This window comes from Hemibagrus wyckioides, linkage group LG16 (genome assembly GCF_019097595.1).
Source record: "Hemibagrus wyckioides isolate EC202008001 linkage group LG16, SWU_Hwy_1.0, whole genome shotgun sequence".
Taxonomy (NCBI): domain Eukaryota; kingdom Metazoa; phylum Chordata; class Actinopteri; order Siluriformes; family Bagridae; genus Hemibagrus; species Hemibagrus wyckioides.
Window position 1 is genome coordinate 4,138,589 of NC_080725.1, and position 20,647 is coordinate 4,159,235.

Here is a 20,647-nt window from a genome sequence, read left to right on the forward strand (position 1 = left end):
ACTGTGATTACAAGGCAAAGCAACAAACGACAAACGACACAAGATCAGCAAAAGCATGACAAAGAGGTATACCGAACCCAGAACTTAAATAGTGGTGCAAATCAAGGTGAAAAGAGTAACAGCTCTGGGTGCAAGTGAGACATGTGATCAGGTCATGAGACATGCAGGGGTTGATGGGTAAGCAGTCCAGCGCTGATTCAGCATTAACCTGACACATTCATTTGGTCAAATTTGCTCAATTTATACTATATGCAGTTCGTGTTCATGTAAAGTGTTAAAACTGTTTACCTGTACACTGTAATCTTATTTACTGCACCATAACCTTATTTAATTTATTTAACTTCTCTGCTATATACGCTGCTGTTTGGATGCTAAATACATTTGATTGTACTCATACTCCGACAATGACAGAAAAATCTAACCTAACCTAACCTAATCTAAACTAAAAAAGACCTAGGACATGAAAGTGTGCATATTAACCCATAATGGATACTGTAGTACACCATTCAAACCTGAATTTGAGCCTCTAGCTCAAACGCTATCTGATACGATTTCTTTTATATAAAAATCTGGTCCGAAATCTAAACAGGTTAGGTAGTGTTCAACAGTATTACAATACACCCTATACAGTATTTCATTTGAATTCGCTCCATTAAAATGGAGTATACACCGTACATAACAGCTGTTAGCTAATTCACAAGCTCGCTAATTACCATAGTAGCTACTTCTCCAGCCAGTAACTGCAGCATACTGTAAACTGATATGGCTCTGTGCACGAGGTAATATCATGTACAGATTGGCAACGTTTCTGCGTTCACTTCTAAGGGCTAATTTATTCAGATTTAAAAAAAAAAAAAAAAAAAATCCACACCCTTGTGTAGGTGATACACACATCTAGATTGTGAGAGACAGAGAGAAAAACAGTATGTAAAGGCAGGGAGAGCTCATGTGATGTACTAATCCCGAATGCCAGGAGCGAGTTTCTATCTCTATTCTGAGTTTGCTGAGATTTATTTATGTATTTTTTTTCAAGCTGTCTCCCTATTGGCTTAAAAAGATCAGATGGTTTGACATTATATCTTTCAAAGCAAGTCCAAGAACTGGAGCTCCATTTCTAAGTAAAGTAAACAACAAAGTAATGGTCTGTTAAATAAGTGATGCTCTTATTGATGTTATACATGTAGCTAATAAATAAGTAAATAATTTGTCAGATTTATAATCTCTATTTTGCCAGTGTGTTCTCATATTGACTATAATTTCCATATTTGTATTGCAATGCTGTGATAACCTTTAATCAATTCTGAGTGACAGCAGTAGGTGGGCTGGGTGTATGTGAAGTGGGAATGTTTTTAGTAGAGATGTGTTATGATGAAGAAGAGGGAGGTTGATAAGTATCATTTAGAGGAGGCCATGTAGTCAAATCTGAGAGACACATTAACTTAATATATTTAATATTATTAAATCAAATCAAACTATTACATTATGCAACACTTTTAAAATAATAATAATAATAATAATGATAATAATAATAATAATAATAATAATAATAATAATAATAATAGTAATAATAACAACAACAATAATAATAATAATCATCACTATTATTATTATTATTATTGTTGTTGTTGCTGTTATTATTATTATTATTATTGTTATTATTATTATTATTATTATTATTATTACAGTTTCATTCATTACTGCTCTTTTCTGAGGGAAAAAAGACTAAACAAAAGTTTCCAACTAGAACTAGAAAGTGGTTATGTATTTATCTTTCATATTTCTTTTTATTTTTATACATCTTTACTAATTCTTATTCCTTTTATTTATCATATTAGGTATTTTCTTTTTATCATCTAATTTAATGGCTCAGTCCCTGTAATAGAAACACTGCTACATACAGTATTTATTTACAGCTGAAACGAAACAAACCTTCAATTAATCAGCCTCTCTGTGTTAATGCAGTTTAATAATATGATAAGGGGAAATCACAAACAAGTAATTACATTGTAATCTAGGCTTTTATTTTTATTTTTTTTCTCGCAAGCTACAACACATTTTATTAGAAGCTCAAATACTAATTAACACTTGGTGTATCTAATCTCTTAAAATAAATTGCCTTATCTTATTTATTTGTTTAGTTGTTTTGCATACGGAGTAATTAGTGTCAGGACTAAGCGGCAAAAGTTAATGAACAGGAGATAAGGTGTTTAATTTGGAAAAAAAAACAAAAAAGAGAGAAAGAGAGAGTTTTTTTCTCATAACAAAAAATCTTGTTTTTCACTTAATCCCTAAACTGCTCAGAAAAAAAAAAACGCTGATTAAAATAAAAGGGTGGTATTTTTACAGGAAATTATCCTGTTTTAAAATAACACATTCAGTCACTTTCGGTGTCAGGAAAAATCCAGATTCAGGCAATGTTTTAATTGATTTAAAAAAGCGATCGTGACGGAAATTGCAGTGTAAATGATGACAAAAGTCTGCATTTTGACAGCTGATTTTCGTGAGTGCTGGATTTTGAATGATGGCCAGTGCTCCAGTGCTTTCTCTCTTGCTTCCTCTCCTTCTCTTCCTCCATCTGCTGTGTGTCCTAAATCAATATCTATCAACGATTTGAAATTAAACCCAGATTAAATCCCAATTTCATCACAGGGAGTCACGTCTGGAGAGATTCGTTTAATTATATCAGTCTGCGGAAGGAGAATCGAAGTTGTTCTTCACCTTTAACCATCGCGCTGAAATGTCAAGCGAGCCAAAAACAATCTCCTGCCAGTTTTGATACCATTCCTGTAATCCCAAACAGTGAGTGATGAAAACGGTGACTGTCAAAGATAATTTTTTTTCCTAGTGCAGAGATTAAATATATAAATAAATAAATAAATAAATAAATAAATAAATAAATAAATAAACAAACAAACAAACAAACAAACAAACAAACAAACGACTGCAACACTTTACAAATCTCCAAAACCACCTGAGAGAAGATTGGCTTTGAAAAACGGTTTACCTTGAACGACGAGATGAACTTTGGTGGACTCGGGTTTCCTGTTCGTGAGGATGGAGCAGACGTACGGCCCTTCGTCGTGCAAGTTCACGTCCAGGATCTTTATACTGTACTCTGTCACTGCTGTGTTGTTCAGCAGGACCACTCGCGGATCCAGAGACCATTTCTCACTCCCCGTGAAGAGAATAGTGGTGCGGTTCAGCCAGGCTACCCTCGATACCTTGCTGTCCACATTGCATCTGTTGAAACACACACAAGAAAAAAACAAAACAGGATTAGGCCATTAAGCAATGCATCTACCTGCTGTCAGTTTTGCTTGGACAGATGACCTTGTTTGAAATTGGAGTAATTTTTCCCCATCGTTAATGACAAAAAAAAAGAGATATTCCCTCAGCATCCACCAAAGACAGTATCATTTTATATTATACGATCAATAAGTCTATTAAGTCAGAATCTAGACTTCAGCAGAGCAAGTGCCCTAGTGAAATATTGCAATCTTCCTTCGCTTGACAGAATTAATTTTTAAAGAATAAGTGATACACAGTACACAATAAGTGATAAACAAACAGCACAATTAAACCGTTTTTGATTTTCATATTTGCTTTACTGTAAGAATATAATCCACTAAGCAATAACACACGACTGAACACGGCTAAAATTCGGCCGATGCACAAAGCTACAGGCTGTGTACTAAAGCTAATCCCAGCTGTGCTGAAAGTCAGTATAACCGCATGTATGTGAGCGTGATATTGCTTTTATACAACAGTTCTATAAACAAGAAATACTGATATGAAGTAACTTTCAGAAACAATACGGCCAATTGTACTGCTTAGTTTTGCTCGGCTAGCAAAAACAGATCCCTAAAAACCTACAGCCACTGGGCTAGCTAGCTTACATTGATTTGACAATATTGAAGATAAGCTTCATATACAGAAACTGACACCAGCCAGAATTGTTTACACTTATATTACAAGCAGGAGGTTGTGAGGCGCAGATACATCTCAGGGAAAAGGAACATCTCTGGAGTAGAAGTGTAGAAGAATATCAGTTATGTACATATTTGGATTTAAGGACTATTATTGTGCCTTTGAGGACATATTTATATTACATCCTGTGGTAAAAATGTACTTGCATAGATTTTTTCCCCCAGAAACGGCAATCAAGGGACTATAAGGAAATAAGAGAGTGACATATACAACCCATTTTTTGTGGTAATTAAGGTTGGATATAATGCATGGATGTATGAAGGATGGTTCAGTGTTTACTGGACCAGACGGGCTACCAATCCTGCACTATACCATCCACGTGCAACTCAAGCACAGCATGTTCAAAATATATCATGCAAATGTCAAATATTCAAGGTGTACTGATGTACTCTAGTCACAGATTGATTCGATGCATAATAATGGCTTTCTGATCCACTTTTCACTCTGATGTTCATATATATAAAGTGTTAATACTGTAAACAAAATGTACTATTCGTTTACTATTACATTTATAAATTCTCCCCAAAATATGACTGAATAAACAAAGTCTCTGAGCTGGGGAAATGATCTAATGAAACTTAATGAGCTCTGTATCAGCACCTGAGGCATCGTTTTAACCAAAAATAGAGCTGCAAAGTCGCTGAAAATGGCCGAATTTGGCAGCCTCTTTCTCGGACACTGTAGATCGCAGCAGCACAGGGCTGGTGTTGTTTGAAAGCTCCTGGGGAGCTATTTTTAAGCATTAGAACATGGTTGTGTAACTGTAGAACCTATAATGCATGTCAGTCATTGTGATGCGGGGCTATCTGTGTATTTTAACTGGATTTTAACTGTAAATGGGTGGCACAGAAATTATATTTATATACGTAACCCGTAATGATTTATCCAATTAGTATAATCTACACTGTCATAAAAATAATCTAATACAATACAATATAATAAAATATAATATATATAATATAATCATATTGATAAAAAAAACAACTCAAAAATAAGTAAACATGAGAAACATCAGAATTAATAGATTTAAAAATAAAAAGGACAAACGAGGGGACAGAACTAAAGACGAATGACAAAATTTACGCAGGATAGATATACAGTAGCACACTAAATTATGAGCAACATAACATACAACCACCATATGCTCTTAATCTCTACACATCTATAAAAATGGTATGTTGTCATGTCAGAAACATATGCCTTGCTTCTTAAGCCTATCATGCGGATGCAGAAGTGTAGAAAATAACAGCAGTATCTGCTGAAGACCAGAGATACACTTTCTCCTATTCAGTAGTACTAATGACAGGAAGAGGCCACTGGAAAATCGATTACTTTTGCAACTGCTAAAAAAAAAAAAATTCTGATAAAAAAAAAAGTGCAACATTTACAGAAAATAATCCTGTAACACCATAGCACATTTCCTGGCACACTGTTTTGCCAGGAATGATCTGGACACAGGTGATGTTAATAGATTTCGAGACGCGAATGTAATGCCACCATGAGGCAATAGAACAGACCCAGAAATCAGCTTCCATAATGCTGCAACATCAGCAGTGTAGCTCGTCCACTCCGCCCCCTCCACCCCAGGGAAACCCTGAAATAGTCTTGTGTCTGCCACGTGCATAGGAGAGAAGCCTCCTCAGAGCTCAACACTGTCCTTGCTTATCAGTAAAGAGCAGAGGATGCACAAGGTAGCAGGCCAGTGCGACTTGGCCAGGTAGCTGGTGACACTTACAAAGCTCATGTAGCAAAGCTCAATGACGCTTACAATGTGCCGCAAAGATTTCCATCCGAGCAGTGCCAGGTCGTTTACATGTGCATGCCTATAATACCCCTCAGGCACGCTTTATTTTCCCTCCCAAGGACAAATCCACAGCAAGGTCATAAGCATTAAGCAGATTATCTAAGAGCATTTTTTACCATCATCCTCCAGTCCTTAAAAAAAAAAAGTCATAAAAGCCCTTTGGAAAGAATCTGTGAATTTTCAGGGTAACAATGCATCATGTGAAATGGAAGCTTTTTCAGGGTATTCTTCAAAGGGATGAGCTCATCCAGAGAGTGTTAATCTGCAAGACTGAAAAAGAACTTGGAGGGCTGGAGGAATACAAAAACACCAGATTTAGCTCTGTTTAGTATATTCATGCACGCTTTGCACTTTTTTGTGTGTCAGTATTGTGTGTCTGTAGAAAACTGATTTTGGTTCTGGCTTTGCATTAACCTTTAATACTAAATGTTTATTAAGCTGTAAACCTTGTATTGCACATGGTGATGAAGGTTCTAGGTAACTTTCCACTGCTGCAGTTTTTTTTTTTTTTTTGGTTAACATCTGTTTTTCTTCTAAGCATACTAAATCATGCTAACTAGAAAGGACATTCCCCAGATTTATTAGGTCATTAATTCAGTATGCAGAGGCCTCCTTCATCAAATCAAGGCTGTTCATCCAGGCATGTCTTAATGTGTCCCATGATGATAAGTAATTCTACCACCTGCTGCCTGTAATTCTAGCACCTCTTCTACCATAATGGCAAGGATTTAACCCACCAGCACCAGTCTAGTATCGTCTAGTATCATCTATATCCAGGAAGAAGGGGTAGCCATTTTTATTTTCATGAACGAGAAAAAGTTTCTGAGGTCAAAATGCATTTGATGTAATTCCATCAAGTAAACATCCTTTCATACGAGGCTCTTCTACAAAAGTATTTAAAGTGGAAAAAGTGGGAAAAGAAAGTCAATCTAAGCCACCAATATTGAAAAGTAACAGCAGTTTCCTTGAAGGCAGTGTCTCCATTATCGAGCACTGACAAGATGAGATCAAGCCTCATTCACTAGACTAATGGCTCTGTCACACTGCTACCATGCAGTCTAGTCTAATGGATTGTCAGGCACCTTGGTGTAGGGTCGTTAATATAAAGAAATATCCCCACTGCTCAAGTACATCCTATAAAACATAGACGGATTACCAATACATTCTAAACTGTCTTTATGCACAGACAATACTGAAGTTCTCAAAGAAACTAAACTCATCAAGCATAGCATTGTCAGTGGCTTTAACCACAAACATGAAAAATCCACAAAAATCTGTCCATGTTTACAAAAGCTTTAAACAATTATTTTAACAATTAACCAATGCGATATATAAAGTAGATTCAAGATTTTTAATTGTCACATACACAGTTACATAATGTACACAACTTGCAGTGAAATGAAAACCTGACCACTCCTATTAGGACTGTGCTTATTAGTAAAGTAAATGAAGTAAAGTAAAGAAAATAGGTCATAGCGAGAGGTAATAAAATGCGATGTGGAACATGGTACATGTTATATGTAGTAGCATAAATAAATTTGCCAAAAAAAATAAGTCAAAAGTCAAAGAAGCTTTACTGTCACTTCAACCATATTTAGGTGATGCAGTATACACAGTGAAATGAAACAACGTTCCTCCTGGACCAGAGGTGCTACACAGAACAAAAAACAAAGTACAGGTGACGCGGACAAACATAGAACTAAACTAGACTACAATGTGCAATTCTGTACATATACAACATAACAACATGAGTGTTCAGGATGACAAGACCGTGCAGACAAACAAGACATATAATGCTATGTGCAAAAAGACAGTGTTTGACAGTGAGTGCAAAGAAGGATAAGAAACAGGGTTAGGGAAAGTGAATAATATATATTTAATGTACAGATGAGTTACATTTAGCAAGAAAGTGTCAATAAGCTCATTGTGACTGTATGAACCAGATTCATTTAAACAATACTTGCATGTGTACGTTGCATAGAATATTATAAAATCCATATTCTTAGTAATATTGTGCATAGCTGACGCTAGAAAGGCATCATATAACACTGTTTTCCACACATAAGCGATACTTGGTGGAGAGGGCTCCAGAGTGGCGCAACAGAAAAGCATTTGCCAATTCATCCAGCAATCGCGAGTTCGAATCAATGCTGCCAGAGTCATCCATGGCTGGTAATACAAGAGAGCAATATTGACTGTTCTGTCTGGGTAGGAAGGGGTAGCATACTCACTCTCCTATCAATAACACTTACACTAGCCAAACGTAGGTATTTGAGGTGGATACGGATTTTATCCGAGTATGTCTCAGAGGAGGAACATGTTGGTTTTCATCCTCCCTAGCTGGTAGCTGGTGTATGATAGGAGAGGGAATCATGTGACGCTTGGGTGGGGCATTCATGTTATATCAATGTGTGACTTTTGTGACATAAGAAATAGCATCTTATTGAAGTTTACTTGTGAAGCATCAGTTGAATCGTTTCTAATATGCTGAGTAGATGAATGCAGCACAAGGTCAGGGGAGGAAGAAAGATAGCTCAGATAGATTGGATTCAGAGACAGGATGTGGTAAAATATAGATATAATAGCCTCATTTCCAATTAATGCTTTCATGTTATTTATCTAGAAAGAAACTGACAAAATGTGCTGCATTAGGGGTTGTGTTATCTCAGGTCAATGTGCATTTTTCACACAGACTACACTAGAACACATGACCATGACCAACCAGCACCAATAAAGAGCACATTCCAGTTGAATGCAGTAACATGTCGAATTTATGAAACCTGTACAGTATATCAAAATATACTTATGAACTGACTTTTCGTTCACTACTTCTTGTTTATTGAGTGTATAAACCTCTTCAATGCCATAAATGTGCGGTTTTTCATCTGTCAGCTTTTTACTCTTGCTATGATTACATCCTGTAATACATATGATGAGTATATCAAAAATTTCACCTGGATTTTTTCGTGGTTACCAAGGGATGTATGATTTTGCACCCATAGAAAGGTATGCAGATTAAAAGTCTTGCTTACCAAAAAAAAAAAAAAGCATACTTGAGAGACTTATTTGTTCAAAACACGTCTTATTCTGTGTCAGTTATCTCCAGGAGTTGTATGGGACACTGCGTGTTTAAGAAATCATGTACAGGGACTATGTAAATTCATGCTAAAAAGGTAAATAAATGTCCTGGTAGAAAATACATAGAATCATTATGATGTCAGTATTAATTTTATGCTAAATTGCCTGTGCAGTCAGGGATTGGAATAAAGAGGACATAATAAACATTTTTAAGTGGTAGTGACAGTTTCAGGAGACTAAGTGACAGGGCGATTGACAGGTGAGTTAGAGATCGGTGAGAGGTGAGGAGGCACAACCCATTACAGTCAAACTGATACATGTGATGAGAGACAAGACATGACTAAATGTAATTAAAGTTTAACATTTCTAAAATCTGCCAGATACGTATATTGGTCATATATCTTACCCAAAATAATGCAAAAACGTATATATTAGCATATGATCATATACTCAAGTCCTGTATGTCACATAGTGATTATTTTGCCTAACACCGTAATAACAAACTTAAAGCACTAGCCTTCTATTCATTATTACATTATTTTAGCTCCCACGTTTTTCTAGTCAATTACTTTCCAATCAGCCAAAACATGGAACTGGGCCGTACAGTAGAGCATCCATGAGAATCCAATACCAGGTTGAGGCTGAGTTACTGTACAAACAGATTATCACAGAATGAGGCAATATTCACAAAGCAAGATAACAAATGTGGGTCAAATCCAGAAGTAGTAAACAGGGAACAAAGGCTTGGTATGTACGGAGCTGAGCGACTGGACTTTGCACTATAAACACGAGGTCTAAAAGACAAACAATAAGCAAGGGGCAAACAAGTGAAGACAAAGTAGAAAAAAATGACAAGACGTGGGAGGAGACAAGGACATGAACGAAATGGCAACTTTTTTTAAATTTATTGTCTGGACCGACATTTCAACAATGATTCAGTTTGGTTTGGTTTGTTTGTTTATTCGCTGACTGACTGACTGGCTTACTTTACTGACTCAATTACTCGCTCACTGACTCACACATACTTTTCTCGATTCCTGTTCCAGCTAGGTGTACTCCTTTCAGTGATTCACTACATAATATCTATAAATGCATGAGGAGACAGCATAATTGTGACATTATCACTTTAATAAATCATTTCTCAAAAGTGATGCTTTTCTTTAGTGGGTTAAACAGCGCCTGAGTTTTGAAACTGATAAAAGCTGCCGTCAACTGGAAAATACAAGAATATTATCTGTTGAACTATTTATATATCTGAGTTGGAATACAAACCGGTAGCTAGGATAAAAAATAAATAAATAAATAAATAAAACACAATTATCATCTGTGGGTACCACAGGATGAGATCTGGACTCCAGCAGACTTTTTGCTGATTGAATAGTTTATAAAATAGTAGATATACTCATACAAACAAATTGCAGCCTAATAAATTAGCTGTCAGTGTGGCTGATGTTTAGAGCTGCTTTCCTTACCGTCACCATCATCACTAACATTAATCTCATATCTGACCTCATCCGATCACCATGTTGTCTTATAACATAAAAATATGAATGTTTCTGCAGCCCCGATGAAATTTCTGCTCTCAATTGTACCAAAATATGAAGCAATCTGTTTCAATATCTATTTGGCCCGCTTGAACACATTTCATTATAGACAATTATATATGCAGTAAAAACCTCACAATGGTACATTGTCTGTCAGCTGTGATGAAAGTAAATTGTTTTTAAATATCTCTCCTTGCACTGTTTTATTTAAACTTCAGGTGGTCGCTTTTATGATAAAAGCAGTGAATGAATGTCTCGTTCAAAGTAATGTATTCAGTGTTAAAGAGTAAAACAGGTCTACTTTAAAATTTATTCAGTGCTTAGCTTGGTAATTAATGACATTGATGTCTGGACCTTTTTTTTTTTTTTTTTTTTTTTTTTTAACATGTTTTACATTTTTGGACCAAAACTGACATTTCAGGATGACTCGAATAGCTACACAGACATTACAGTGTTCGAAAGATAACAATCTTATTCCAGATACACTGAAACACATCGAGTCTACAGATGTAAAATCCGTGATGTTACCACAGCCTCCATTCCAATGCAGTTCTCTATTTAACAGAACAACCTGATGAATGATACATATAGAGTTGGTTATTCGTTACAAAGCCTGCCAGACGTGTATTCCTATCTGGCACCTAATTCGTATGCATTTCCTTTGAGCTTTTAATGATTGCAGATCATTCTCAGCAGATGCCTGTGTGGTCTGGAAAGGGAGATTAACAACAGGCAGATTGTTAAAGACCATTACATCTGAGGCAACAGATCATGTCAGCTCAAATTTGAGTTGCCACTTCTAATTCCTGCTTTAATTAAAAAAAAAAAAAAAAACACACACACAATTGAAGACATATTGATTTGCATATCTTTCTGGTTTGGCTTGAATACGGAAATATAAACAGGAACTAAAAAGAACACAAGGTGCACACTTTTACTTATCCCCAGAATTGCTTATCATTGAAGCTATCATTGCTAATCATTTATGTTACTTTATATTAATCAAATGAAAAAGTTACCACAAAAAGTTTTCCCTCTGTGGTTAGAAGACATTTTTTGCTTTGAAATAACAAAAGGTTTGTGGAGCTTTGCTTGTGATTGTCACTTTTTGTCACAGCGTTCAAGCTGAATGCTCTAACATTCTATTTGTGTCAGTCCTCAAAGAATGTGTCTGAGGGCTGCAGCCCACCACGATGGCTAACTAGTCATGTGGATGATTGGTCTGCACAGGAATGAGAGACTGCCATCTTTTCTGCCTGTCAGTCAATAGCGCAGAGGGGAGACGGTCTGTCAAAGCATCTAAATGCATCCATCCACTCAACAATATCTCTACAAACAAACACTCAAAGGATTTTCAGGTTGTGATGCAGCATGAAAACATTCTTGCCAGGGGCAACAGAATACAACTATACATTCGTTATATTTTTTTTAACACTTTTTGTAACTCCGGTCTAATAACGCACTAGTTTTAAAGTGAAATATAAATTCATCAGATAAATTCTCAAACAAACGCTTGAAAACTTTGGCTGTGAAATTCACTTTATAAAGTCCTGATGCACTAAATGTTTTCTAAATGCTCTGTGTTGACCATGTATTGAAAAAGCCCTGAAGGACATACCACAAGACTTTACAAAGTCTCCCACGTGTTTGATAAAGATTATTTTAAAAGACTCGGTATGAAGTTCTGGAGAGGATCACTATTACAGTATTGAGTGAAAACTGAAAGAAGACAAGCACGCCTTGGGGCAGGGTCAACCAATGAAACACAGCAACACTTGAACAACTCGGGGAAAGCAGCTGCTGAAGGCCAGCTAAGGGATCGTAAAGCAGTCGACAGAAACCTATAGTAGCAATGAAACAGTTGCACAAGTATATGTCTAACCCAAGAGACCCTAAAGGAGTCAGCAATAAGAAGTTATCCCAGGCGTCTTCCCATCACACCATCCTTTCTGCACGGCTGTACAGTTTTATATTCATGGGTAGGGTGTTGTGAGAGTGACAAATGTAGAGTGTTAGGAAAGAGGGTAGGAGGGATTGGAGTCAATATCAACATTACAAAAATATAGCAGCATCGACATATGTTTTGCAGTAACATTGCTATTAGTCTTTTTGGGGCGGAGGCAATCATGACTGAATCTTACCTAACAGCATGATATAAATGACAGGAGAAAGGAACTTGGCACTGACTCTCAGGTTGGCAGTATCTGTGCTCTCCTATCTTCCTGAAATTATATTTCCAGGAGCAAGCCTGCTTCAGATCAGCAGGCAAGAACAGCAGGTTTGCTGTGTTGTCATAAAAAAAAAAAAAGACCAAAAACAAAAACAAGAATTCACCTTGCAGTTTTCAGCCAGCTTTAGTTATTGGAAGTATGGAAAAAAAAAAAAAATCTCAACCACATGCTAATAATAACCATGTAACACGATAGCTGAAGATTTCCATCAGCATCAGTAAAACCACTGTCTTTGTTTTTGCTGCTCCGGCAGATACCAGTTGAAATGAGTGATGGTTGTATATTTCCTTGTTTCATTGTTGACTGTGAAACGTTGTCCATGTGTTTTATTTAAACAGCATCATTCCTGCAGCAGTGCTGATGCTGATGCATGCACAACGATCCGGGCAAGCATTTATCAATATTTCCTATATTAATGTATCATTAAATGGCTGCTTTTTAATAGGCATAATAACTGAAACTGATATTCCATTATCCTGGCAGTATTAGTGAAACCATGGCAACCGGCAGTTAAGAACAGATATAAAAGGCACCAGGTGACCATCTTGGAGTGATCTGGGCAGCATGACCCAGACTGAGTAACCAATAACACTACCTCCAACATGCAGCATTATGATTAAAGGATTAACAAAAATGATCACAACATTTAAACCCTTTGACAGAAAATAATGACTTCGTTCAGTCTGAGGTAAAAGAAGAGTCTTAAGTCCACTATACCGCAACTTGGGCTTATTGAATTTAGGTGAAAATGTTTTTGTTCTTTTCCTTTTACATGTAGTCCAATCATTCGAAAAATGACAATACACCAGATTATATTCCACTTCTGTCTGACAGAGTTGAAATTGTCTCATTTGTCCATGATACAGAAAAGCAATCAAGAACAAAGAACAAAAAGAAAGTGCTATTTGGTCAATTGGAAGGTGGAGAGCACTTCTGCATATTGACAACATCTTTGGTACTTCAACTTGTTTGTACTTTCAAATCTTTCGGTCAGTTAGGCAGTCAGACATGTTCGTGTTGATGTTCAGTGCTGATATCAGATGCCCTTTCATAAACCTCCAGCCCGGAAAAAAAAAAAAAAAAAAGATCTAACAAATTATAAAAATTTCACCAAGGTAGAGAGCAAAGGTCCAAATCACCTGCATCACCAGAGACATAGTGCTTGGACCCCTTATCGCTGCTGTTAGCTGTATTCATTACATAATGAGACTTGTTCATCGTTGTTATATGTTCAAATAGTTATATATTATGTAGTTTAGTCCACAGTTTCAATAAAAGTACAAATACAATTATTACAAAGTTCCAGTTGGTGTTTTTGAAGTTTGATGTGAACGCTAGTGAGCAATGTCAATTTATGTGAGGTAAGAAGAAAAAGACACAAAAAGATTTTGTCAGTGGAAAGATATACAAATAATATACAAATAATTGGTGTAAAAATGATTATATAATGAAATATTTCCTAGATGATTACTGATGGTATGGTACATAGCATTAAATAAAATTCTTTGCTAATAATAGTTAATACATATATGCTATTCTGTAGAACTGGAAATTAATAATAATAATAATAATAATAATAATAATAATAATAATTACAGTGGACAATCTGGTAATATGTGAATTGTGAAGACAAGCAAAAATAAATTCTAAAACTTGGCGCATATTTCATGCAAATTATGTGTAAATATATGTATATGTATAGATAAACAGGATGTAAGTGCCTTGTGGTTTGAATGCTATGTATATTCATATTTCGTAAATATGTGATTGCTTGTAATGTGTTGAAACTAGAATTAGTTAGGAAACTATTCAGTACTATCTCATTTATAAAGGAAATAATTGGCCTTTTTTTTCTAGAAAATAAAAATGGTCACTTTACCTTTTACTTTTTTAAAGCCATAAGAAGGTATCTGTTAAATGACACTGCTTGAACTCTTACACACACTCCAGTGGGTGAAGCTTGTCACATCTTTTTAGACTATCGGCCATGCAGCTGCTAAAAGCCTTAAAGTGGAAGAGCGTATTAGCCTCTCACCTCTGCAACACAACCTCATTAACTTGCTACTGCATTAATAGCGTACTGATGGAAAGAAAAAACTCCACTGTCCTTCATTCACAAAGCGTACACACTAGGTTGAGCTCCTCAAAGGAAGTGCAATACTTTTGGTAACAGGTAGCGTCAGCATCGCATTAAAACCCTCTCTCTCTACCAGTTGGAAAGTCATTCTGATGTTTTATTTTTATTTTTGGAATCAGCAGAAGTCTTGGTCACGGGCAGCACATGCTAGGAGTCTTACTTCGCCATGCTTTTTCTGAGTGTAACACAAACTTATTTGACAAACCCTTTCAGACCAAACGTAATAAAAAATACACGCCTTTCAGAATTTTTTTTTTATCGTCGAATAGCATCAGTGGAGTGCACTTAGGGAAAGAATGCCTTCCTCCTTATCAAATATGAGAAAGCTAGATCGTGTGGGATTTCCACTGGAGATAAAAGGGTTGCTGAAGCCCATCTGGATAGCTATTATTCATGTGAAGTGACTATCAAAAAGAGACTTTGAACAAAACAATGGTCTTAAACCAGATATAGGTAATAAAACACGTAAGAGATATACCACTTCTATGATATAAAGGTAATACTGTTCTCTTAAATACAGAAAAAAAACCTTTGTTGCTGTTGAAAATGTTCTAATGCTCACTAAGCATCGAGGGTGGGAAACATAATCGACTTTTTCAATGATCCTCTTTTGAACTACATTACCACTGGCATATCTCTAATGAAAAATAAACACTATAAACTAGAGCTGTCAGATACCGTTAACACTTGTGGCTAATTTTAATTACTTCAAAGGACTATTATTCAAATGCATTTGACGATTAACTCAGCTACATATATTCTTTTCCAGCAGCATTCCTAAAACATAACGGTAAAGAGAATGAAGCAATTTCATACTTGTACTATAAACAAAATTGCTTCAGAACAATTTTTTTTTTACACATAATGTCGTTCTGTTATAATTTTTTTTAGTTCTCACACTATTCCACGTTTAAATCTCTTATAACACAGCCTAAATCCCGAATCGTTATGCATTTTAACTACATAGTGTACAATATGCACCTACAGAGTGAAGTATTAACCCAGTAAAATTCCTTCTGAGATTCATCGACAGAGAAAGGTCACTGAGGAAAAGCCTAATTATGTGACCACATGTAGGTATTATTAAGACATGTAGCTCTTTGCTACAAATTTAAACATCATATCTGTGAATATTTCATCACATTTCTATTTCCTATTGCAGTCGATCTGCTCTATCAGTCCGCATTTTTTTACAAGCTTAAAGGCAAGTGTTCGTCTTTTAATACTGTGGTCTGTGTGTAACTGATATACCTTTTTCAATTTCTTTTTGTTGTAAACCTTTCTGGATGATAAAAAAAATAATGCAGTTTCACCTGATGTAAGATGAAGACCAAATGAATCAGGAGCGTGAAGAGCCAGGGTATAATCAGGGTACGTTCAGGCACACAAGTTGGAAACAGTGAACTTTTATACTGTTGTGTTTGTGCAAAGGACAATACTGATCATACAAAAGGCTAAAACAAAGAGAGAGAGAGAAAAAAGAGTAAGGGCAAAAACACTGTGACCCTTTTACCCACATCTACATATGAACCCAAAAAATCACATTTAATTGGTCTTCAATGATTTCATCATATATCATGCAAAAATAAAAAAAATAACCCCACAACAGTAACTGGTAAACTAGTATGCATGAACTGAGTTCAGGTTCATTTTTAATAATCTGTATGTGGTAACTTAGAAAATCACCCTAAGCACCTGTGTAACCCAGCTCCTATAATGTACGTGAAGAGCGTTCTGCAAGGGCAAAAACTCAACAGCTTCTTTGTTAAGGGTAATTCACAAATCATAACCAAAGTCCATAGCACCAGTAGTCAATATTACAAAAGGGCAATCCATAATCACAAAATGGGAGGACAGGAATAAGGTCAAAACCAGGAGACATGGTACGAAAGAAAGAAAAGGGTAAAGTAACGTGTATACAGTGAACAAGACTTCGCAAAGTCAAACAAAGGATATAAATAGGCACCGCAATCAAAAGCTAAACTGAAAACAGATTCATAAAATGCGAAAAACCAACCTATGACAAAACTGGGATGGAGATCGTGCTCTGAAGAAATTTGTGACAAAAGCATGTTTGACAAGGAGGTTATATTGAAGCAGAAGTAGATTGTAATCTTGAATAGAACTGCTCTATATATTGAAAGTCCAATACCTTTGTAAGACTACAATGTAGATCAATTTTATAATTTTATCTGACAATGGAATCATTTTCCACACGGCAGTATGATTCAGATGGTTGAGAAAGTGGCTTGAGCAGTGAGTAGTCTGGAGGCAAATGACTAAAGTATCAGTTTATCGCTTCCAACGATCCTGATGCTATCAAGCTGGAGGATGTAAATGTCTGTAGGAAAAAGCGACGTCTACAATTTTAAGATCGACACAAATAAAGCTTGTCACGTCTCATAACAAGTGCATCCCATACACATCTTATAGCCCGTGCTGTCGGATTTCAGAACACAGCACCAAAACATCTTTCGCTGACGCATCTTAGCATCCCTTATCCGTGCTGACGAACAGATAAAGCCATGAAGGTCTTGGCTTTACATGAGCAGAGATTTAATTTAAGAAAATGTGTGTGTGATGTTAGTCATGGTGCAGAAGAATTCAGCATCTGCTGCTGTTCACCACATGTTCTAATTTTTGCGATTTATTTCAATTTTATAATGAGCTTAGTTACAGCTAATGACTCATAAGGTTTATTTACAGTTCTGACTTCAGTTTTGCAAGCATTCCTGGCCATGGTAAAGGGCAATGAAATCAAACACACTATAGAATTAAACACCAAAACACACGGAATTCTAATATCTGTGACTAGAAGCTACAGCTGACCAGTTTCCGGTATTTTCTCCAGGGTAATGACATCATAATGTACGTTACTTACTTACACACGACCTCACAAGCCTAACTGCAAGTATACCGAGCAAAATATTCAAGAATCACTTATCAGTTCAAAAGAATCATTTCGGTATCCTAATACTATACCTGGTTGAGGTATTGAAGTCAAGGTATTTTGACAACCCAAATCATGAGGTGCCTCGAGCTTCCTACACTTAAAAAGCATGTCATGATAATAGATTATATAAAACCTCACAAGAGTCAACACATGATACTATTGTGGACACTTTGGCAGGAAGCTGTCTAGGAAGGTGGTATTTTTGGACAGTGTCTGTGCTCCAGAAATAAAAACCGTCCTATTTGATATGCAATACGAGACAGCGGTTTTTATAAGCTTAGTTATTTGAAGACAGCATCATAAGTACATAAGAAACAAATCCTCTCTAGTGTCACTATGTAATACTCATTTTTTTTAAAAAATTAGTGTTGTAAGTGAGCTAAGCCTAATAAAAAGTGTTTATAATGTGAAGTTTAATATCAGTTTCCCATTGCTGGATAATCTGGTTCACTTGGTACATATTTTGACATGCACACCGAAGATAGCAAACAAAGAAAATAAGCGACTCGTGGATGGTGATTGCACTCAAGCTGCTGCCCTTAGCAGAATAATTAAGTAACTTGGCAACTGCGCTGTCACTGTAGCTATTACTTATGTTATCCACTGTCTTAGCGCTCTAGTATTTATCTTATCACATAAAGTTTAATTTGATATAGCAGGTCTATTAAACTGGCATATACACATAAACTTTACAGCCACTTTAATAGGAACACCTGTAATTATCCAATCAGACAATCATGTAAAAGGAGCGCAATACATACACTGTAAATCAGTCCAGGATAATTAAATTGAGACATTTAGAAAAAGTTAGTAGTTCAGGCTATAGATTACGCCTGTTAAGTTTTATTTTTGCAAACTTGAGTTAAAGAGAAAACTTGAGTTCAAGAGAAGAAATAAGTTCACATAACTTAATCGGGTTATCATGATTTAGTGTAACATCATTCATATAGGTCAGCTAATGGTCACCTCCAACATCAGAGGAGAAATCAGGCTTATTTCATGAGCCTGGTGAGTCTAATAATATGCCATGAAAAGCACAAACTTCAGTGGTGAAGTCCTGACCAACATGTTTCAATTAGAGGTGAAATTGAATTATATTTTGATCTTACTAAAAATAACATAATGTTAGAGGTTGGCTTGCTTGAATTATGGTGACATGCAGAGCATTTGAGAATAAATCTGATACACAGACATGCATCGATGCTTGTGACCGAATGTTGCTATTTATCATATAGGGAGTGCTGCAAATAAGTTGCATTTTTTTTCCATGAGACTAAATGGGTGTTGTTCTTACTGTGCTTTGACAGTCTTACTTTCAGGCATAGCATTTATTTAATTCAGTCTAGCAAAGCATCAATAAAACATATCCCCATCAGCAATAAAAATGAATGAACAGAAGGGGGATATCAAAAGCAGAATGCAATTCGCACCCAGGGCTGAATAGATATCTAGATATATGAATGAGCAGTGATACATGTTCCTGTAGTGGCCAGAGACTCTAAATGTCTGTAGTAACTGTAAAATTAATTATGTGCTTCGGCACCAATGAATGAACATAAATCTCTACGATGATAAACGGATAAAAGAGGATAGAATTGTTAAAAAAAATCTCTCGCACACACTTTAAGCTTATAATCATACAATTAAATTATGTTGATCTACCTGCAATGCTGTAAATCGGACACAGATTGAAGCAGAACCTTCTTTTCTGGGAGCAGATAAGATAATGGGGTGGGGGGGGGGAAGAAAAAATGGGTGGTTTTGTTAGAAATAACATTAGACTGCAGCTCAGCCTTATTATATTATATATGATGTTAGTGATAATCATGTATGACATATATACTGTACCAGTGGCAATGAATTCTCACACTGGATTGGTCAGATGCTGATTAGTTTAGTTTAGTGCAACAGCATGCGTCTGACAATAGTGACAGCAGCAAAGCGAATACAGTATTAAAAAATAATGGTAGTAAATGTATTAAACACTGTTATTTAGCAAAGAAAAACATTTCATTGTTGATATGATGAAGGTTACTTTAAGGAGTAGTGTATGCATTATTTAAATACATTAAATAACAGAATATTTTCCGCCACCAGAGATCAGAGATCTTCAACTTCAACTGTCTTGTCAACTTAAAAAGCACTCTAGTTGTGAGAATGACTATAGCTCCTTTAGTAATATTTGTCAGATTGCTGCCATATATGTTGTATTGAGAAAAAAAATGATCACCTTTGGTGTGGTACAGTATGGCCCTCATCATTGCATCAAACCAAACCATTGTCAGTTGCTCATTGTTATTATTTTTGTGTTTTGTTCCTTACATATTTTAGCAAGGTTCAGTGCACTGCAGACAACCAACAGGACAACACACTTCTTTTATTGATACCTCATGACCCTGCTTCACACCTTGTCTTTCACTGGAATTGTGGAGCAAGTGAACAGTATGCAGTGTGTGAACAGTGTTATAAATGTTGTATTAGGCTGTGGGAGTATGGGCTCATGGACTCATTTTCTGAGCTGTGTGTGTGTGTGTGTGTGTGTGTGTTTTTTCCTCTGTATGTGGGCTGTCATGAGGGCTGATTAATCTTCATTCCTTCATCTTGTCATTTCTAGCTCTCATCCACCAAACAGCTGCAGCAGAAGAAGACTCACTGAGCTGAAACACGTCAGCGTAACTTTGCACAATGTGAAGGACTAGCGTAAAGAATTAAACAGGATATGTAAATGAGGACAACAGTGAGGATTTCTATTATATTAATACACGGACAGAGGTATAAATATAGTCACGGGCTGTGATCTACTTTGAGACGTAATGCTTCATGTATGAACATACAAATGCAAACATAAGCTTCTTTTTTTTTTTCAAGCATGCAGAGAATAGTGTGGAAGGCAAAGAAGTAAATAACAAGCAG

General features: G+C 36.0%; 1 protein-coding gene across 1 annotated transcript in view; it reads right to left on the reverse strand.

The window, feature by feature from the left end:
• Positions 1 to 20,647, reverse strand: part of opcml (opioid binding protein/cell adhesion molecule-like) — a 136,116-nt gene that overhangs the window by 76,761 nt on the left and 38,708 nt on the right. The window contains exon 2 of the mRNA XM_058412715.1: positions 3,005 to 3,240. Coding sequence (XP_058268698.1) covers positions 3,005 to 3,240 — 236 coding nt within the window. The remainder of the gene's footprint in view (positions 1 to 3,004; positions 3,241 to 20,647) is intronic.